The sequence below is a fragment of the Chinchilla lanigera genome, unplaced genomic scaffold (assembly GCF_000276665.1).
Source record: "Chinchilla lanigera isolate Chin_1 unplaced genomic scaffold, ChiLan1.0 scaffold00094, whole genome shotgun sequence".
Taxonomy (NCBI): Eukaryota; Metazoa; Chordata; class Mammalia; order Rodentia; family Chinchillidae; genus Chinchilla; species Chinchilla lanigera.
The window spans coordinates 1,672,926-1,693,925 of record NW_004955495.1 but is presented as its reverse complement, the minus strand read 5'-3'; the positions used below and the strand labels follow the sequence as shown (position 1 = coordinate 1,693,925).

Here is a 21,000-nt window from a genome sequence, read left to right as displayed (position 1 = left end):
TTTGTTTTTTGTTTTGTTTTGAGACAGGATCTTGCTATGTAGTTCAGCCTGCCTGGAACTCAAAGTGATCCTCCCGCCTCAGCCTCCACGCCAGCCCAGCTAGTCTGAATTTCTGTGTGGTAGCCTTGCGCTCCTGTCCCAGGACAGGGCCCAGGTTTGGGAACTGCCGGGGGCTGAGCTCATTTCCTAGTTCCATGCACTTGAAATGTGTCCACTGCTGAGGACAGGACTCGCCTTCCCCCAGTCCAGGCTGACGGGGCGGGAGGGACCCAGCGTCACATCGCAGGTGGGGAATGAAGCCACGGCAGCCAGGGTGGTCGGTGAAAGCCTTGGTTTAATTGGTGACAAGATTAAAGAATTGATTATCGATCGAGGGACGACCGATCTAGTGAAAGGGGGAACACAGGAGCAGTTCGCCGGTGTGGGGGGCTGATCGGGGCTGGGACCGCCTGGCCTGTGCTCCCCGCCTCTGGGGAAGCACGGGGGCCGGCTCTGCTCGGCCCTTGCCCCTGGGACGTCCGATGCCCCCTACCCGCGGCGAGTCCGCCCTTCCCGGGACTATGGTACAGTTCGTATAACACAGCAGGGCTCGGGCTTCCCCACCCGGGGACCTCGGCCCTCCTTCCCGACCGGGTCAGCAGAGGAAGGGCGAATCGATGTTCCCTTTTTGCCTTTGGAGAATAATTTACAAACCAACCTTACAATATGTACAAAAAAGAAAAAAAAGAAAAGAAAAGAAAAGAACAGGGCCCATGTGGGCCATCAGCTGGGACAGAAAGAAACTACCTTCTCTACAAAAATGAACCCTGTACAGCGGTATGGGGTGAGGGCCGTCGGGGACAGACAGATGGCAGGCGAAGTGGGGGCTACAGTACCGTGTGCTCAGAACTGGGGGGAAGGAAACGGATGACAGGTCTCTGCCTGGCCCGGCTGCAGAGCCGGGTTGAGGGGCACAGGGACAGGGAGAGGGGGTTCGTTCCTTTGCAACGGTCCCGCATGGCTTGGAGACGGCCTTGTCTGTCTGCCTGTCTGTCGGTCGTATTGCTCAGGGACTAGCTGGGGACCGGGCACAGGGGGAGGGGGGATGCCCCGGCGGGGGGTGTGCGTGTACACCGTTATTGCTTCCTCCTAGGGCGAAGGGGTGGGGGGCGAGGTGCGGGTCGGGCAAGGGGGTCAGGAGGACGCGGTGGGTGCCAGGGACGGGGACTCTGGGCCTGGCTCCGCCGTACCCAAGGCGCAGGTGCGAGCCACTGCGCCCCGTCTCCTCCGGCCGCGGGGTCATTAAGGCAGAAACAAGAGGAGAAGCAGCAGGAGGGGGGGGTGCGCGCGCGCATGCGCGACTGGAGCCCCCCCTCCAACGCAAATCGAGAAATTCAAAGTGACCCAGAGGGTACCGGGGAGGGAGGTGGCGGGCCCAGGGGATCAGACCCCTCTGCAGTCTCAGGGCTGATTCTGGCTGGCGGCCTGGCGACCACTGCTCCCTGCATCCTCAAGCGAGCAGCTCCACCGACCCCCTAGTATGTGCAAAAATGAGGCGGAAGACTTGGTGGGAGGGGAGGGGCGGCTTCCGCAGCGACCCCCTGGCCCGCCGGCCCTGCCCACGATGGCTATTCCGGCTGGGGGCCGGAGCTCCCCAAACCTCAGCAGGAAAGCCCGCGGTGAGGCCCCCCACCTGCGTTTGGGTCCAAATGAGGAAGCCCAGCGGCCGGAAGACGAAGGCTGGAACTCGGGGGAGGGGAGGACTGGGGGGGGAGAGGGGTTTGGGGGTGTAAAATGGGGAACCAGGAGTTGAGGTGTGGGGGGCATCTACAGTTGCTGTGTTTCATCCTTTTTTTTTTTTTCTTATTTTTGTTCTTTTTCTAAAAATGTTACAATTAAAATTTAAAAAATAAAATCCGTTCTGGGACCTCGACCCCTCGCTCCCCAACCCCCACCTCCAAAAAAAGGCCCCGTGGGTGGGGGCGGGGGGGGAGGGGAAAAAAAGAAAAGAGAAAAAACCCCACTTTTCTGTTTTCTTTTTTCTCAAGAGGGCCAAGAGTCTTTGAGGCAGCAGAGGAGGTGGTCGGTAGGGGGTGGGGGACACGGGCATCGGGGTACCTGGGCTGTGGCTGCGGCTCAGGGAGGGTCCCCGCTCGACTCCCGCCCGCCCGGAACCGGGAGGACGGCGGGGTCCTCCCCTGAAGTCCCTGCGCAGGCGCAACAAGCCCTCTTGGCAGCCTGAGGGTCTCTTTGGGCCCCCACCTCGGCCGCCGTGGAGGGGAGGCCCGGGGGGCCCGGGGACCCCTCTGGCGTGGACTGGGTCCTCAAGGCGGGCAGAATGGGGCTTTCAGGGGCCGCGTCGCAGCTTCCAGCATCCATGGATTCCTCCTGCGCCGCCGGGGCACCGCACACCAAGCCCAAAGCCCGTGGCAAATGCCCTGTCTCGGCCTCTTGGCCCTTGACCCTGACCGGCTCCTCCGCCCAGGATGATTCCCGAGCTTCCAATAAATCCTGGGCTAGGGATGCTTCCTCCTCCTCTTCCTCCTCCAGTGTCAGCTCAAACTGAAACTTCTCGGGCGGGGCGGGGCGGCCGGGCCCGCCGGGCTCCTCCTCGGGCGGCGGGGACGGGCTCTGCCGGATGGCGCTGTAGTACCAGTCCCGGTTGTCTTCCAGCGTGTCCAGGATGTCCTGCGCGTCGGGGTGCACCAGGTCCGCCCACGTCTCCCACAGCGGGTGCACGATGTAGTCGATGAAGCCAACCTGAGGCAGAGGGGAGGGGGTCTGAATGGTCGGCTGGGGGTGGAGGCCCCCTCGCATAGGCATTCCTGTATTCCCGAATTCTAAGAAGCTGAGGCAGGAGGACTGCAAGTTCAAATCCCAAATGAGCAGCTTTCAGACACCTTGTCTCAAAATTAAAAATAACAAGAGCCGGGCGTGCTGGGGCACGCCTGTAATCCCAGCACTTGGGAGGCTGAGGCAGAAAGCTCACTATGAGTTGAAGGCCAGCCTGGGCTACATACTGACTTCAAGGCCAGCGTGGACAACGAGCAAGAACTTATCTCTAAATGCATACATACATACATATATAAGCAAGTGAAGTGGAGATCAAGCGCCATGGTAGAATGCATGAATTAAACAAATATGTGGGAACACTTCTGTATAAACATCAATTGAGGATTTGTTAGGGGAAAATAATGGCATAGCATAGATATTTATTTGGCATTTTTCCAATAAACAGAAACTAGAAACTTCGTGGCAGACTGCTGTGAGATACCTCTAATATCTTTCCTTCCACCGAGTGGCACAACCTCTGCTTGCGGGAGGCAACACGTCCAGTTCACTACTACATTTCCCAGCATCCTTTGCAAAGAGGTGACCATGTGACTGACTATGGCGGGAAGAGCCAGGGGGCTGCCTTTGCTGGCACAGGCCTTCCCTCACCGGAATGCAGCCAAAATGGCTGGCTGGAGCTTGGCCCTCCTCTGTGACCAGAAGAGGCATTCCTCTCACACTTTCGGTGGCAGAAAAAAAAACATCATTTGTCCCCCAGGGTGCCTGTGAACAACCTGTTGTCTCAATGCCAGATTCTCGTTTTTTAAGACTTTTAAGTGAGGGAAAGAAATACTTTATCTTGTTCCCATCACTGTGAATTTTACTTCACGCTTTTTTGAGACAAGGTCTCAATATGTAGTTCAGACTGGATTTGACCTCACTGTGTAGCCCAGGCTGGCCTCAAACTCAGGGTGATCCTCTTGCCTCAGCCTCTCGAGTGCTGGGATTACAGGTGTATGCCACCATGCCTGGCTTGTCACTGTGAATTTCTAACTGCTAAACACCTGCATGTCCATTGATAGGAAAACAACTGAACAACTATATCTATGAAATACTATACAGAAGTGAAATCTAAGTCACCATTGGGAAGAAAAAGCAAACTGTAGAAACAGATGTGTGAGTACCGGGCATGGTGGCACATCCCTGTAATCCCAGGCCTCAGGAGGCTGAGGCAGGAGGATCGCTGTGAGTTCAAGGCCAGCCTGAACTACTCTGGGAGACCCTGTTTCCAAAAACAAAACCAGAAAAAAAAAAAAAAAAGATGCACGAGCTAGTTAGGGTGGTATACACCTATAATCCCAGGATTTGAGGAGGCTGAAGCAGGAGGACTCTAAATTCAAGCCCAGCTTGGGTAAAGTTCATTGAGTGACACCTGTCTCAAAAATAAAACATCTCTAAATAAAATATAAGAAAGGGCTGGGGATATGGGGATGTGGCTCAGTGCAAAGGCCCTGGGTTTCATCCCCAGTGCTGAGAACAAGAAGAAACACTTCACGCTGTGGAGAGCGGAAAGGATCCCCAGGCCCCTCCCACCACCACCCGGGCCTTGTACCTGCGACTTCTCCACAGAGGCCGTGTGCTTGTCGCACATGGGACTGATCTCCATGCCCCGCTCTCGTTCGCGGTCGCCCTGCTGGAAGAACTCTGCCATGATGCGGTCCGTCCACTGGCGGTACAGCTCCAGCGGCTTAGTGGGGTTGCTGAGGTCTGCGCAGTGCACCATGGTCCGAAGAACCTGCACAGGGGGACACGGGGGACCTCCAGACCTGGCCCTGTCCCAGCCTGGGGCCTGGGGCTGCTGGGGAGGAGAATGAGGGGAAGGGGAGGGGAGAGGCGTGCAGAGATGGAAAGAGAAGGGGTATTGCCAGGTGTGATGGCACACACCTGTCATCCCAGCACTCAGGAGGCTGAGGCAGGAGGGTCACTCAGAGTTCAGGGACTACATAATGAGTGCAAGGCCAGCCTGCACTATAAAGCAAGACTCTGTCTCAAAAGGAAAGAAAGAAAGAAAGAAAGAAAGAAAGAAAGAAAGAAAGAAAGAGGAAATGGCAGAGAGGGACAAGTGGTATGAAAGGGGAGGAGCCGGGGGGGGGGCAGGGGATGGTGAGAGAGGAAAGGGAGAATTGGGGGCCATGCGGAAGAGGGAGACATGAGAGATGGGGCTGGAAAGAAAGATGGGAAGGGACAGGGATGGGCCACGCGGAGGCGGCTGAGCAGGGGGAAGCTGCCCAGGCTGCAGGGGCGGGGAGGGCCGCCTCCGGGCCCGGGCGCACCTGGATGCGGTCGGAGTAGTTGTCCAGCAGGAGAACTCCCGAGCTCGTCACCTTCTTGGTTTCCACCATGGTCTTCAGGTCAGCTAGGAGGGTCATGTGCTTGGACATGTCAGTGGCCAGCACCTGCGGGCAACGGGGCGTCACAGGGGCCACTGAGCCCGTCAGCCCCCTGCTGCACCCACCCAGGGATCAGGAGCTTCCGGGGTTCGCACCCGCCCCTCGGCCAAAGCCCGCCCACCATGTCGATGACCATCTTGCGCAGGCTCTGCCGCTGGCGCTTGCTGAGGTTCTGGAAGATGTCGCAGTTCTCTTCCTGCAGCAGCTTGAAGCCCACGGCCAGGTGGTGGTTCTCGAGCACCGACTCGTCGTTGTACATGAGCGCCAGCTCCGAGTCTGCAGCCAGGGCCAGGCAGGTCAGGGGAGGGGAGTGCAGGGCGCCGGACCCTGGCCCCGCCCCTCACTGCTGGCTCCGCCCCCAGCCCCCAGCCTTGCCCAGCCCGGTCAGTCCCACCTCCCGCCCGACGGGCCCCGCCTCCAGCCAGCCTAGCCACGCCCTTAGGCCTGACAGCTGCACCTCCATTGGTCAAACTCTTCCGGGGGGTGGGGGGGCCCAGCAGGCTCCGCCTGACTCCGCCCCCACCCCACCCCTGAGAAGGACCACTCACTTGTATTGATGAGGAACTGGTTCGAGACCCCAGGGTGGTCCACATCGTGGATGGCGGCTGCGAAGAGGGCTGCGAGAATCTCCAGGTCCGTGAACACCGCCTGGGGTCAGAGAGATGGGGATAGCGAGAGGCAGTATTAGAAGGAGGGGAGGAAGCCGGGCGGGCGTGGTGGCACACGCCTGTAATCCCAGCACTCAGGAGGCTGAGGCAGGAGGATCATTGAGAGTTCGAGACCAGCCTGGGCTACAAAGTGAGCTCAAGGCCAGCCTGAACTGCATAGCCCCTGTCTTAAAAAAAAAAAAAAAAAAAAAAAAAAAAAAAGAAGATCTAGAAGGAGAGGAGGAGAAAGACAGGCAAGAGCACTGCAGCCAGATGGAGGAGGTCACAGCTGGGCGGCGCGGGGAGGGGGCGGACACTCACGTCCAGGGCAGGCGTGGCCAGCAGCACGTGGGTGGACTGCAGCACGTCGGCCGCGTGCAGGCTGTTGTGGTAGGCCACGTCGGCGTGGTAGTGGTCCTCCAGCGTCAGCATGTATGTCACCAGCGTGTCCACGGGGATGCGAAACTTCTTCAGCAAGTCCCGCTCCTGGGGGCCACAGGGACAGAGCAGGGACCCTGCTACCCCTGAGGGTCCCATGCTGTGCCCCTCACAGCCCGGCCAGAGCCCCGCTGCCGCCTCACCTGGAATATCGTGTACATGATACAGCTCAGCGAGCGGCCCCCGGCGTAGTCCGACACGCAGAAGATGTTCAGGCCCCACTTGCTTAAGTTCTCCAGTTCCTGGTGGAGACGGAGGTCAGAGGTCAGAGGTCAGGACCCTCGGGGCCCTTCTGCACTGAACCAAGGGCCAACACAATGAACTACATCAGCCTCTAAGGTGAACTGCTCAAGAACCCTCCACTGGACGGGCGGGGTGGGGGGGCTGCCTTATCTTCCACATCTTCCCACAATCCAGAGCGGTGCGGGCACCAGTAGGTGCTCAAGAAACCCAAGGCGACGGGCGCCCTCTGTTGGTGTCCAGCAGGGTGAGATCAGCGCTGGCACCGAGGGTCCCCTGCGCGCCCCGCCCCTGCCGTGCCTCCACCCACTTGGGCCAGGAGCTCCTCCTGATCCGTCTTCACCCCGAAGCGGGGGATACTGGCGTTGTTCAGACAGCTGTGTGACAGCCTCTTCACCCCCGTGATCTGTGACATGGGCTGCAGGTGTGGCACCGGCGGCGGGAGCTGCTGGGAGGGCCTCTGTCTCGGTGGTTCCTGGGGCTCTCGGTCTTTCGTCGTCGGAGAGGGGATCTCCACTTCATTCTGTTTGTCTGCAGGAGTTCGAGGGGGGTGGGCATGAGCACCCCCGAAGGGAAGCTCCTCCGTCCCTCGGCTTCTCACCACGGCCTGGGAAGACTTACCCAAAAGGGCGAGCCCTGTCCAAGGGGCACACGGATGGGCGCTCTGTGGCTGGCAGCCAGAGGGGGCACAGGCGTCCTTGTGGGAGTTGGTGAGTGTGAGCAGGGGGCCTGGTGCCGGTCCGACGAGGCTGTGGGCCGGCCCCGGTGCCACCGCCATGTTTGGTGGCATGGTGGTGTGGGGAGTCGGAGACTGGGAGGGGGGCAACAGGGAGGGCCGCTGCCTGGCCCGGACACTCAGGGACCCTTCAAGGCTGGGGAAGGCAACACCATGGTGGCCAAGAGGGCTGGGGGCAGAGGGCATCACTGGCACAGGGGAGAGAAGGGGGTTCTCTGGCTCCATGGCCCCCCCTTGGCGCCACCCTGCGTGGGGGCCAGCCCTAGAAGGCTTCTTAGAACTTTCAGTCCTCGCCAGAGCTACCCATTATGACTTGGGACCACCTGTCAATGGACAGGGCCTATTTAGGGGGTCATTTGCATACCAAGCTGCCATTGGCTGAATCCTCAGAACTCTGAAACACACCGTCTCTTATTGGTGGGAGCATTTGAAACGCTAGGTCCTTCTATTTGCGCTCATAGGAGTGTGTTGATTTGGCAGGGTTTGATTTGGCTGAATTTGGAGGCCTTTGGGATTTGGTGATAAGTTGTGAGAGTGAAATTGTCCTGAGTGTGTGTTTGTGGGGGTACCCTTAGTTTGAGGGCTTAGGTTAAGAAGTCAGGATAGAGTTGAGTTCCCCACAAGTTTAAGGGTTGGATGAACGTAGGGTAAATCTACTGCATTTAGGGTTCCACGGGGTTAGGAAATTGTCCTACAATTGGGAAATCTCTTATAGGGTCTTTTTTTTTTTTGAGACAGAGACTCGATGTGTAGTATAGGCTGGCCTTGAAGTCACTATGTAGTCCAGGCTGGCCTCGAACTCACAGTGATCTTCCTGCCTCAGCCTCCCAAGTGCTGGAATTACGGCTATGTACCATCCCTCCCAGCAGGGACGTTTTTAAAGTTCGGGAATTCTATTTGAATTTGGGGGGCTATTGGGATCTGGAGTTTAATAAGAGTTCCATTGGGGTTCTATGGAGTTTAGAGTGGGTTTTCAGTTTAGAGATATATTTGCTTGATTTTTTGGTACTGTGGATCAAACTAGGGGCCTTGAACATGCTCACTCTGACCTACACCCGTAGCCCCCAAGACATTCTTTTTTTTTTTTTTTTACTTTGTTTTTTGAGACAGGGTCTCCCTATGCCATTCAGGCTGGCCTTGAGCTCACTTTGTAGCCCAGGCTGGTCTTGAACTCACAAAGATGCTCCTGCCTCAGCCTCCCAAGTGCTGGGATTACAGGCGTGCGCCACCACACCTGGCTCCCAAGACATTCTTAAAGGTGGGTTCCATAGAACTTGGGGGTCCCACTGAGTTCGGGGGCCTCATGAGTGTGGGAGCTCTCCAGTGTGGTGGCTTTGACCTTTAGGGAGTTAAGAGGTTGGGGAGCCCCCCAGCCCAGGCGTCCCTCCCCACTGCAGCCCTTCACTCACCAAGGAACGTCGTGGAAATGTACTCTGAGACCTGGTTTCCCGACCTGCTCATTTCTGACAGGTGTGTGAGCTCGCGGTTCAGCATCCTCTTGAACTAAGGTGAGGGAGCCAAGAAGGGAGGGATGGTGGGGGATCATGGTGGCTGCGGGGTGCATGTGTGGGTCACCCCTTTCCAACAAACTCCTAAGGACCTCAGATGTCCCTCCTATCTCAGCTCAGAGCCCCCAGCAGGCTGCTAGAGAGGAGGGGTCAGCCCTTTCTCTCCTGCAGCTATAGATGGGGGTCCCCAGGCTGAGTGCAGAGATCAGAATCAGTATAGCCCTCCTTCTCTGAGAAAAGAGGGACTCCCTTCCCCAATCCCCCCCAAGGAGGAGCCAGAGGGGCACCTGTGGAAGGGAGGGGCTCCTGCCTAACAGGGAGCCAATGGGGTACCAGGAGAATCCCGTCGCCATGGTGATGGGAGTCTCCTTAGCAACTCCCCCTCCAACCAGCTGCTGAGCTGGGGAAAGGGGGGCAAGCTGGAGGCCCCTTAACCCTTGCCTTTCCAGAGTTACCCCTGGCCCAGGGCTTGCCAGACATGAACCCCGATTCCTGGGAGTCCTTAGCCTCAGCCCCAGTCCAGTCTGGAGGAGGGGACTGTAGCACCCAAGCTCTGGGGAAGAGAAGGTCTGGCCAGGCCTCAAGGGAACAGTGCGCTGAGGAAACCCCAGTTTGGTCACTCAGGGGAGGGGGAGGTGGTTCCCCTCCTAGCCCACTCCCAGCCCCAGAGACAGGGGCAGATGCACACGTAAATGGAAGATACCCAGGGCTGGCCTTGGGGGCCCCTTCTGGTCCTCCCATGCCACTTCACACGGGCCGACGCTATGACATTGTGCACAGGAAAAGGGCACTGGCTCCCCGCCCCCAAGCTCTGCCAAAGCCTCCCCAAAGCAGGAGCAGCCTCCGTTCAGAGCGGCAGGAGGGACAGCAGGCAGGAAGGGCGGTTCCTGTGGGGACAGGGTGGCCACGGCTCCCAGTGCTGCCCAGAGGCCCTGGACACACACCCTGAGCACACACACACACCTCACACACATCACAAGCACACAGAGTCCAGGCGTCTTCGTCCCACAGCATCACACAGCCCAAATCACGGGGACACACACAACAGAGCTGTCGGTGACATTCAGGGTCACACGGCCCAGAAACATCAGGCAGCTCGGGCACACAAACACGGCCCGACACCCAAAATCCCAGTCAGAGCCATGTGATTGCAGACAGGGCCACGCTATGACCTAGACAGGACACACACCCTCGCACACACATACACCGTCAGGTCTCGGCGTCACGCCCCGGGAGAGACCTAGGCTCCCCAGGAGGACCGCACACCCCCAGCCAGCTGCCATCCCCGCCCAGCCCCGGGCCACACACAGCGCCAAGGCTCCGTGTCCTGCCACACACGTGCACGTCTGCACACACAAGGCCCCCCCACCCCGCCGAGGGTCTCCTGCCCACCCTCCAACCTGTGTCCCCTACCTGGTCCCACCAGCCCACCAGCCAAGGCTTGGAGCAGGTCTCGCAGAAGAAATCGACCAGGGGCATCTTGGAGCCTTAGCCCCGCTCGGGGCTCGGGGCTGCTGCACGGAGAAGCCGGGCGGGCCGGGGTTCACAGCGCGGGGGAGGGGTGCCGGGCAGGTGGGGCAGCGGAAGGGGGAGCCGCGGAGGGGCCTGGGCCGGCCCAGCAGGGCTGGGGGCTCCCTTCCCCTCCGCGCTCCCGCTGGCAGCACCGGTTACATGGCCCGCCAGCCACTGACCCCGGCGGGCCCCCCAGCGGCGGAGGCTGGAGGCGGTGGGGGGCCCCTGCCCATGGGGGTTGCGGGGTGAGGGTCCCGGGAGGAGGTTTGGAGGCGCGGGGCTCCGTGTGCGCCCCGTGTGCGTGTGCACTGCAGCGCTGGCAGGCTGCGTGCGAAGTCAGGTGGTGCAGGGGGGGGCGTTAAAGGGGCATCAGGGCCCACGGGCGTCAGCCAGGACCGCGGGTGCCAAGGGCGGGGAGGGCAGGAGACCCACACAGCTGCCCCTGGTGAGGACGCAGGCTGTCCTTGGACACACCTGGAGGCAGAAGCACACACCCCGACACTAGACACACACACACACACACACACACACACACGTCCTAGGTCACCAACGCACATGCCCAGGTTCTCCACAGTTGAACACCCAGGGGACACTCTAGATGCCCAAATGCTTTCAGTGCTACACTTTCAAGGCACACACACGCGCACACGCGCACACACACCCGATAAACCACAGCTCTGATGTCCACCACACTGGCTGGGATCCCGCGGAGCACACACAGACGTCTCAGACACACCCCTTCCAGGAACACCGACCCGCACCCAGACACACACCTAGAGACAAACACCTAGACGCCAGGCACACTCGAGACACACCCAGGGACACACATTTCAAGCACAACTACCCCGATTCCCTTGGACACAAACGTACCCCGGCAACTTAATAAGGGGATATTCATTCCCACCCACAGCTGTACACACATACACACACACACGTGCACGGCACGGGAACACCTGCCCGCCCCTACCCACAGCACTGTCGCACTCTCAGCTGCTTGACCCACCCTCGGGGACACAATCACTTTCACACTCGCAGTCTCCCAGACAAGCTTCCACCCACAGATGTATGCACGCCCCAACAAAGGCGCCGCCACCTGCACACTCGTTTCCGGATAGGCACCCTCCCACAAAGGCGGCCACCATGGTGCAGAACTCCAGAAGCGCCATTCATGCTGCCTGCTCTCCGAACGGTGCCCCCTGGGTTGTGCAGTGCACACCACGCACAGCTGTACAGGGCAACCACACGGCCTTTCCCGCAGCAATGCGAACACAAGCACAGTCACAAAGACTACAGAGACACACACTCAGATTCGCACCTGGACCAACTTCAACCCGCAGATACACATATCTCTCGGGCAACAGCCTGCGCGCATAAGGCACACAACCCCTCGTAACCACCGGTGCCCGCCCCGCACCCTCTGAGAGTGCACACCTGCTCGTGCCGGCCCTCAGCACCCACTCCAAACCCAACCCTGCAAATGAGGAGCTAACACTTCAACAGCTGCACAGATTCAGACCACAGATACACACCCACAGGTCCCGTGAATGCACAGCAACCCCAGAGTCACCTACAGACAAATGTACAACCAGACGCACATATGCCCTGATGCACACCAGGCTCCGCCAGCCCTGAGGGAGAGCCGGAATCTATGGAGGTGGTCTTCAAACTGCTGCCCAAGGGTTGACCCCGCCCAAGGACTGGCTCCACTCCCCAGGCCCTACACGCATCAGCCTAGCCCGCGGGGTTGACGCTGCACATGAAACCCGCCTAGGGGCTGCCCCTCCCCTCACAGACAGCACGAAATAATTGGCCCTGCCCACCTCTGCCCCGCCTAGTGGTTGGCTCCACCCACAGTGGCCCTAGATCCCACTCCATGGGTCCTACCCAGGGATTGATCCCGCCCACTGCTGAGTGGCTCCGCCAATAGACTCCATTCCCACCTCACCGAGTGGTTAGCCCCACCAACCAGCCCCTCCTAGAATTGGCTCCACCCACAGGCCCCGCCCGTTTAGGGCCCTTGGGCCTGTTCCATAGACCCTACCTAGTAATTGACCTCACCCCACTAGCCCCACCCATCATAAGCCCCACCCATCACCCCTGCTTCGCGGTTGGCCCATCAAAAGCCACGCCCACCTACCACGCCCACACACCTTATGCGAGGCCATCTCGCTGACCGAGCGGTAGGTCTGCATGGTCTCCAACTGCTCCAGGCACCAGTCCAGCTCCTCCAAGGTCTCCCGGGCCAGCTGCTGACATGTCTCCTCTGGGGAAAGGGTGGCAGAGGTCGTGTCTGCACGGGCCCCAACAATCCCAGCCACCAGGTGAGTGGGTGCGGGGTGAAGCGGTGACAGCCTCCCAGCCGAGGGACCCCAGGGATAGCAAGCCACGCCTTTCCCACCGCGGGGCTCAGCTACCTGACAGTGTGGCCTTGCAGACGAGGGTGGGGCCTCCCAGCGGCGACCGCCTGTAAAGAAATGAGGCGCCCATGTCACCCTGCCTGCCAGCCCGGGATCTCAGCCTCCTGTGCTGTGTCCCCTGCACGCTGTCAGGTGCTCTGCCCGCAGCCTGCCAATGTGCCGCACCAAGAACCCATTTTACAGATGAAGAAACTGAGACCCAAGGAGGTAATGCCGCCTCCTTGGTGGACACACAGCTAAGCAGTAGGACCACACCTGGAGTTTCCAAACTCTCTGACTGCTTGACTACTCTGCCTAACTTCTGCAACCCTCTAGGATGGCTCTGTCCACCTGCCTCAAAACAGGAAGAAGCAATCGTATTTACGGAGCACTTACTATGTGCACGGTGAAGTACTGGCACTTTTTACACCATCTCTGGGGCTCCTCAGAGCTATCAAACAGGGACACTGTTGCAATTTCCTTTTTTTTTTTTTTTTTTTCTTTTCTAAATTTCTTACACAATTCCCATTTTAAAGAAAGGAAACAGAGGGATCAAGAGTGCTACAGACCCAACACACTGGCGGCCCAGGGGCCAGGACTAGCTGGGGTCTCCCTACCTCGAAACCAGACCCTCGGGTCTTTGTATTTATAAAGTGCCGGTGTCTTAGGCCCCTCATCTATAGCGGGCTCTGGCTCAGAAGGAGGTGTTGCCTGAACAGAGGTTCAGAGAGGCCAAGGGCCCGCCTGAGGTCACACAGTGGCTGAACACTGAACCCGCTGTGCCTTCACCTCGTGATCACAGGTACTGGGTCCCAGCCTCAACTTACTTGTGGCTGGGAATGGGCACATTGGTCAGGAGCGAGAAGTTGCTTCGGACGCTGCGGAGACTGGCCAGCACCTGGGGTGGGCGGGCGGCAGTAAGGACGGGTGCAGGGCAGGGCCAGAGATGCTTCCCTCCTGAGCCACCCGGGGAGGGGTCTCACCTGGGCAAAGGGCGTTACAATGAGGTCCTCTGCGTGCCTGCAATCAAGGATGGTGGCCGGTCAGGGACCCGCAGAGAGGCAGCTCTGGGGAGGTCCCTGGGGGGCGGGAAGCCAGTGGGCAGGGCTGTGGGGGTGGGATATACTGCCAGGGTTGGCCCTGAGGGAAACGGGGTAGTAAGGGGTTGCAGGGCCTAAGGTGGGCCCCTGGAGAAGGGGTGGGCCTAGGGGATCCATGGAGAGAGGAGGAAGCTGAGGCAGGAGGATTGCAAGTTTAAACCCAGTCCGGACAACTTAGAGACACTTTGTCTCAGGATAGAATCAGTGCAGCTCGGTGACACAGCGCTTGCTTAGCCTGGTGACACTCGGGTGGCCGGGCCGCCTGACCCTTAACTGGGGAACACAGACATGGAAGGTGACCAAGGGGGGCAGCGTGTGCTGGGACCCGGCCTGGGGGTGCGGAGAGGTCTGCTCACGCCTCGCTGGTGACCGATGAGTTGCGGGACATGGTCTTGGGCGACATGTCATAGTCACTGTCAGAGCGATAGAGGAAGGACTCCCGGCGCTGGCTGGTGGCTGCCCCGGCGTGCAGCACGAGGCCCGGGCTCGCCTGCGAGTCCAGGGGGCTGCGGCCGGGGGACGGTGTCGGCCCATTTTCCGCCTCGAAGCTGCAGGTCGACAGGCAGGGAGAGCAGTCAGAGAAGCCAAGACAGTGTCGGGGAGTTCAGGAGGTGGGGGAGGCCCTGGTTCCCCTCTGTGCTTTGCACCTCAGATCAGGCCCTGGTTCCCCTCTGTGCTTTGCACCTCAGATCTTCCTGGCTGCCAGGATCTTCCCAAATCTGTCTCCATCACCTTCTCGGCCCTAGCCAGGGACAGGCATTCACATCTACCTGGGTCCCCGTGTTTTCATTCTGTCTATTCCTCCCACTGCCACCAGAGGGCGCCCACGGGCACCAGTCAGATCGTATCTTCTGTAGCTCAGCGCCTTCTTTGGCTCCCATCTAACTCAAGACAAAAGCCGGTCTCCACTGCTGCGCCTAATTCCTTTTCTTTCTTTCTTTCTTTCTTTCTTTTTTTTTTTTAAATTTTGTCTTTTTGAGACAGAGTCTCCTGATGCAGTTCAGGCTGGCCTTGAGCTCACTTTGTAGCCCAGGCTGGCCTTAAACTTGCAACAATCTTCCCGCCTCAGCCTCCCGCGTGCTGGGATTACAGGCATGTGCCACCACGCCCGTGTCACTGCGCCTAATTTCTGTGACTTTCAAGATGCTCCCCAAATGTTCCTGATGTGGTTGCTCCTGGTGTGGTCCTGCCTCAGCCCCCTTACCCAGCCTGTTTCTCCTTCCCAGATTCCCAATGGTACCTCTTTTTGGCCTCAGTTCAAATGCCGACTCATGAGAGAAGCTGCCCCAGGCCAACACATGTCAAATTTCAACCCATAGCTGGGCGTGGTGTGCACACCTGTAATGTCACCCATAGGGAGGCTGAAGCAGGAGGCTCTCAAGTTCTGGGCCAGCACGGGCTACGTAGCAAGACAGTGTGTAGTTCAGGCTGGCCTTGAACTCACTATGTAGCCCAGGCTGGCCTCGAACTCACAGCAATGCTCCTGCCTCAGCCTCCCGAGTGCTGGAATTACAGGCAGGCACCACCATGCCTGGCTCAAGCACTGGAAGTGGAGCTCAGTGATGAGCACATGCCTAGCATGCTTGAGGCCCTGGTTTCTACTGCTAGTACCGCAAGAAAACACAAAAGAACCACAACAAAAATACTACTTCCATGATATAATCTATATTCCACTTATCTCCTTTACTGTTTGTCTCCCCTTCTAAAACTAAACTACAGAGGAAAGATTTTTTTTGGAGACAGGATCTCCCTATGTAGTCCAAGCTGGCCTCAAATTCAAGGTGATCTTCCTGCCTCAGCCTCCTGAGTGCTGGGATTACATGTATGTGCCATCACTCCCAGCAAAGGAATAAAGTTCTGACTTTTTGTGCGTGTGGTGCTGGGGAATGAACCCATGCCTCTGTGCATGCTAGGTGAGCAAGCACTCTACTTCTGAGCTGTATTCTCAGCCCTAAGCCCCTTTTTTTTTTTTAAAAAAGAAAGGAACATGGAGCTGGGGTTTAGGTCAGTGGCACAGTGCCTGTGTGGCAAGTGTGAGGTCCTGAGTTTAATTCTTTTTTTTTTTTTTCCCTCTGGTACCAGGAATTGAACTCACGACCTTGCGTTTGCCAGGCAGGTGCTGTGTCACTGAGCTGAATCCCCAGCCTCTAATTGTAGTTTACTTTTCAATCAGGCATTTTTTTTTTTTTTTTTTTTGGTACCAGTAAACAAACTCAGGACTTCGTGCTTGCCAGGCAGGCGCTTGTGCTGCTGAGCTATATCCCTGGCCCATGAGTTCAATTCTTGTTTCCCCCCAAAAAAGAGGAACATGAAGTAGTTGCCTCAAGACAGTTTCCCAGCCAGGCATGGTGGCGCACGCCTGTAATCCCAGCACTCGGGAGGCTGAGGCAGGAGGATCGCTGTGGGTTCAAAGCCAGCCTGGACTACAAAGTGAGTTCAAGGGCAACCTGAACTGCATAGTGAAACCCTGTCTCAAAAAGACAAAAAAATAAATAAATAAATACATAAACAAAGACAATTACCCAAAGAACAAATACAGGAATCAGAGTATAAAGAATATTATTTTGGGGGAATTATAAATTAAAACTTAGGGGGCTGGTACAGTGCTATGCTTAGCATACAGGAGGCCCTGGGTTCAATCCAAAACACTGTAAAGAAAAATAGTCCTGAAAGAAACCAAAGACAAGCTAGGTGTGGTGGCACATGCTAGCACTTGGGAGGCTGAGGCAGGAGGATCCCAGCAAGTTTGAGGCCAGCCTGGGCTCCTGGGTGCCATAGTTCAAGGCCAGTCTGGGTTACATAGCAAGACCCTGTCTCAAAACAAACAAAAAACAAAGGTATATGGAGAAGGTTATCCCGTATTTATGGATTTGAAGACATTGCAGCAGCACTTTTCATGAATTCATTCTGGCAGGACTGTGAAGACCAAAACCCACAAGCACCAAACACGCTGTCCCGGACAGAAGGGCCGTAAGTCACCAGGCAACGCGGCTTAACAGGTTCTTGCTTGCACTTCAAGTCCCAAGCAAACAATGGATCCTGGGACTACAGGTGTGCACCACAATGCACGGAGTACCACACGCACATACCCACACTGCGCTCCACAGCGGCCCGCGCCCAAGGCGGGGCTGTGTTATGACGTGCACGTTAGTCCCAGCAATTTAGAGATCAGGTCCCCCCAACCCAATGGGGTTTGGTGTATGTGTTATTTATTTTTTTCTTTGAGAAATAGAAAATCTCATCCTAAAATTCACATGCACTATCCAAAGGATATAAATTGCCAAAACAACCTTGAACAAAAAAGAGCAAAGGCCAGGGATGTAGCTCAGCGGCACAGTGCCTGCCTGGCAAGTACAAGGTCCTGAGTTTAATTCCAGGTACCAAAAAAAAAAAAAAAAAGCCAAAAAAGAACAAAGTTGGAGGACTCTGCTTCCTGATTCAAAACTTCCCCGAAGTTATGGTAATCAAAACAGTGTGGCACTGGCATCAAAACCAACAGCATAGAGCCGGGCGTGGAGGTGCATACCTGTAATCCCAGCACTCGGGAGGCTGAGGCAGGAGGACTGTTGGGAGTTCGAGACCAGCCTGGGCTACAAAGTAAGCTCAAGACCAGCCTGAACTGCATAGTGAGACGCCGTCTTAAAAAGACAAAAAACAAAAAAAAAACAAAAACAAAAAACAAAAAAAGGCCCAGAAACAAGCTCTTGCATATGCGGCAATGGTGTCAAGACCATTCGGTGTGCCTGTCGTGCCTCCAAGTTCAAGGCCAACCTGGGCTACACAAGGAGACCCTGTCTCCAAACACACAAAGCTGAGGCTCTGTCAGCCATATCCACAGCCCCTGTGCATGAGGCCAAGTGTTTGGGATGTTTCCAGATTTAGGAGTGACTGCAGACACAGTATGATATATCTTGGCAGTGCAAGCCAAGTCTATGGGCTGGGGATGTAGCTCAGTTGCATAAGCACCTATCTGCCAAGCACAAGGTTCTGAGTTCAATTCCTGGTACCAAAAAAAAAAAAAAAACCTTAACCAAGTCTAGACATGAAATTCACGCATGCACCACTTGCACCTCATACATTGCCCAGAGATCATTTTATTGTATTTACAGTATTTTTTTTCCTATGTATTTATTTAGTTTTTCAAGACAAGGTCTCACTATGTAGCTCAGGTTGGCCCTGAACTCACGATGTAGCCCAGGGTGGCCTTGAACTCCTGGCAATCCTCCTGCCTCAGCCTCCCCGAGTGTTCAGATTACAGGCATGTGCAAGCAAGCCCACCTTATACAGTATCTTTTATCATGATGTATATGAAACAAAATTTCATGATGTGAAATTTTCTACCTGTATACTCCCGGCAGCCTTTCGGATTCTGGAGCCTTTCAAATTTTGAGTTTGTTGATTAGGGAGGCTCAAACTGTAATAATGAGACATTTCTTGTGTGTGTGTGTGTGTGTGTGTGTGTGGTGCTAGGGGGAACCCAGGGTTCCCTCTGAGCTATGTCCCCAGTCACTTTTTGTAGTTCTCATTTTGAGACAGTGTCTCTTTCAGTTACTAAGTTGCTTGCACTTGGCTTGAACTTGCTATCTTTCTGCCTCAGCCTCCCAGGGTGCTGAGATTACCGGCGTGAGCCACCACATCCGGCTCTGAGACACATCTTGCTGAGTGTCTGCCACTATCGATGTACTTTGTATACAGTGACTCATTAAGTTGCCATAAGTTATTATTTTGGGGGGACGTTTGAGACAGGGTCTCACTACGTAGCCCAGGTTGGCCTTGAACCCGAGGAGATCCTCCTGCCTCAGCCTCCCAAGTGGAAGGGTGACAGGCGTGCGCCACCATGCTGGGCTGCTGCCATAAGTTCCTGAAGTGGGTCCAGCTAACATCCTGCACACTGAAGAAAGTGAGGCAGGGAGGAGTGGGGAGGGGTGGTGCCCCACTGCCTGAGAACTGAGTCCCACAGGCTGGTGCTGCACCGCCATAGGGGCCCCACCCCCGCTCCAGCCAGGAACGGAGCTATGGGAGGAGACCCGGCCCCAGGGGGTGCTCGGCCTCCTGGTGACAGAGATACCTCCCCGGGGACCCAGCTCGCGTCAGCAGGAGCCTGCCGGGCAGCCTGGCCGGGAAGAGCGCACTCCCGGGGCCAGGCTGTTTGTGTGGAGGAGAGGAGGAGCTGTCCCTTGGGCTGTGGGGGGACGCGGCCACCCCTGGAATTAGGCCTCAGGGCTCCCGGCTTCAAATCCTGTGCCCCAGGGCCACAAGCTACGCTCAGGGGTGGCCGATGGCCTCACACTGCAGCCGGACTCCTGGGTGACACAGCCCACCGGACTCTTCCCGGGCAGGCTGGCCATTTATTTGGTGGCACACTCCTTGGCACTGCCATCTGCCGCCACGTCTGTGGGACCCCCCAGGCCTGCCCACGCGGGCCCCAGGGACATCAAGTTCAGCTCCGGAGGATGACAAACAAAAACAATTATCATAAAACGATGTGGACAACCGCTACCAAACGCCACATGCGAAACCCCGGGCTGTGCCTGGATACGCTTTTCCCGCTAGTTTTTAGTGTTTTGAGTCAGGGTCTTGCTTTGCAGTCCAGGCTTGCATCGATCCTCCTGCTTCAGCCTCCTGAGTGCTGCGATTACAGGCATGCACCACCACAGCTGGCTGGGATACATTTAAAAGCCCCATTTCCCTCACAATAAACCTGAGGCACAGAAAGAATGAATAACTTAGTTAGGGGCAATATGTGGCCCTGAAGCAGGGCAGCCTTGTTTCCAAGGCTGGGTGGCCTCCTGAGCTACCCGAAGGTGAACTGTCCATGGTGGAGGGGAGCTCAGTCACTGCTGACTGTCCCCCAGGGCAGGAAAAGGAGGAGGGCCGAGTCCCACCCTCCGGCCACCCCTAGAGAAAGGCCTTGCGCTCCCTCTGTGAAGGTCACACAGAAGCTGAAGGCAGGCACAGGTGTATGTCTGCCAGGCACGTGTGTGGTGCCAGGTGACACAGCTGTTTGTGGGGCTGGGTGTGCAAGGACAGTGTTAGTACAAGTCCAGAGGAGGGAGCGGATGGTGCACCTGTCATCCCAGCACTCAGGAGGCTGAGGCAGGAGGGTTGCCTTGAGTTCAAGGCCAGCCTGGGCTACGTATTGAGACTTTGCCTCACAAAACCAAAAAAAGAGAAGATCCGTGTGTGCTCACGGGCGGGCGCCTCTGGCAACATATGTTTCCAAGGCTGGTGGCCTCCTGTGCTACACGGAGGTGGAACTGTCCCTGCCCAAGTGGATACGAGCTGCATCCCCGTGTCTGCCAGGGGCAGGTATGTTTCAGTGACAGGGTCTCCTGGGGGACACGGTGTTTTGAGCTGTTTTGTGGAGGGGTGGGGTGGCTGTAGTCCGTGTGTCACCTGTGTGTGGCCATGGGTCACTTTCGGGTCCTCCTGGTCCCCTGAGCGGCCAGGAGTCTCAGAGCTCATACAGTAAACAGTTGGTGACTGACAGCGCCCTTGGGCGGGTGTGACCCGTCTGACTAAGGCGTGTGCCCGCTACAGCCTGCGTGTGTGTCCCAGGTATCTGATGGGGTCCGTGTAGCATGGCAAGGTCATTGCTGTAAAATTCAGGGAACTTCAAGCCACTTTCTGGCTCCAACTCTACCCTGCAGGCATCCAGAAACCAGCCCGCCCCACCCCCAGCCCCGCTCGCAGCTGGGTTTTCAGTCTGGCAGCCCCAGCTGGGGGGCAGCCAGAGACTGGGCAAGAGCAAGGCCTCAGGGACCTGGCGCCCAGCCAGTGGCCTGGGAGCCGACGCCAGGTGACGCCGGACACCCGTGTCTGCAGCCCGCGCCCGCGCCAGCGCCAGCAGCCCCGGTTCAGGGGTGCAAAGAGGGTGCAGGGATCCTGCCTTGCAGAGTGGGAATGGCCCAGGACCTGGGGCCCCGTTTTGGGGGGCGGCCCCCTCAGGAAGCCCTCAGCGCCTTTGGGACCCAGGGAGGGGGTGGGGCCCCCAGCACGGCCGGCGCGCTGTTTTCCAAGGAGGGGCCTGGCCGCGGGCCACCCACCTGACAGATCTGTCCGGCGGGTGTCGACGAGAGTCCTCACCGCTGAAGGAGAAGGAGGTCGGGGACCCCGGTCCCGGGGTCAGGACCAGGGCAGGGGGCCGGGGTCGGGCCCGGGGCGCTGCGCTAGGGCGCATGGGAGCCCGGCGCCGTCGGGGCGCGCATGGGGACGGCTGCCC

At 57.5% G+C, this 21,000-nt stretch overlaps 1 protein-coding gene across 3 annotated transcripts in view; it reads right to left on the bottom strand.

Annotated features, from left to right (window-relative positions):
- Positions 1–316: 316 nt before the first annotated feature.
- Positions 317–21,000, bottom strand: part of Pde4a (phosphodiesterase 4A, cAMP-specific) — a 34,111-nt gene continuing 13,427 nt past the window's right edge. For 2 of the 3 annotated variants that reach the window (XM_005405596.2, XM_005405595.2), the window contains 14 exons: positions 14,135–14,326; positions 13,662–13,698; positions 13,506–13,576; positions 12,697–12,746; positions 12,433–12,545; positions 8,672–8,765; positions 6,837–7,057; positions 6,430–6,528; positions 6,170–6,334; positions 5,750–5,849; positions 5,323–5,477; positions 5,085–5,207; positions 4,364–4,546; positions 317–2,739 (listed from right to left, as the gene is read on the bottom strand). In XM_005405596.2, the coding sequence (XP_005405653.1) occupies positions 2,116–2,739; positions 4,364–4,546; positions 5,085–5,207; positions 5,323–5,477; positions 5,750–5,849; positions 6,170–6,334; positions 6,430–6,528; positions 6,837–7,057; positions 8,672–8,765; positions 12,433–12,545; positions 12,697–12,746; positions 13,506–13,576; positions 13,662–13,698; positions 14,135–14,326 (2,227 nt within the window). In that variant the 3' untranslated portion in view covers positions 317–2,115. Of the gene's footprint in view, positions 2,740–4,363; positions 4,547–5,084; positions 5,208–5,322; positions 5,478–5,749; positions 5,850–6,169; positions 6,335–6,429; positions 6,529–6,836; positions 7,058–8,671; positions 8,766–10,183; positions 10,726–12,432; positions 12,546–12,696; positions 12,747–13,505; positions 13,577–13,661; positions 13,699–14,134; positions 14,327–21,000 lie in introns of those variants that run through there. The other variant, XM_013505161.1, reaches the window with a different exon arrangement.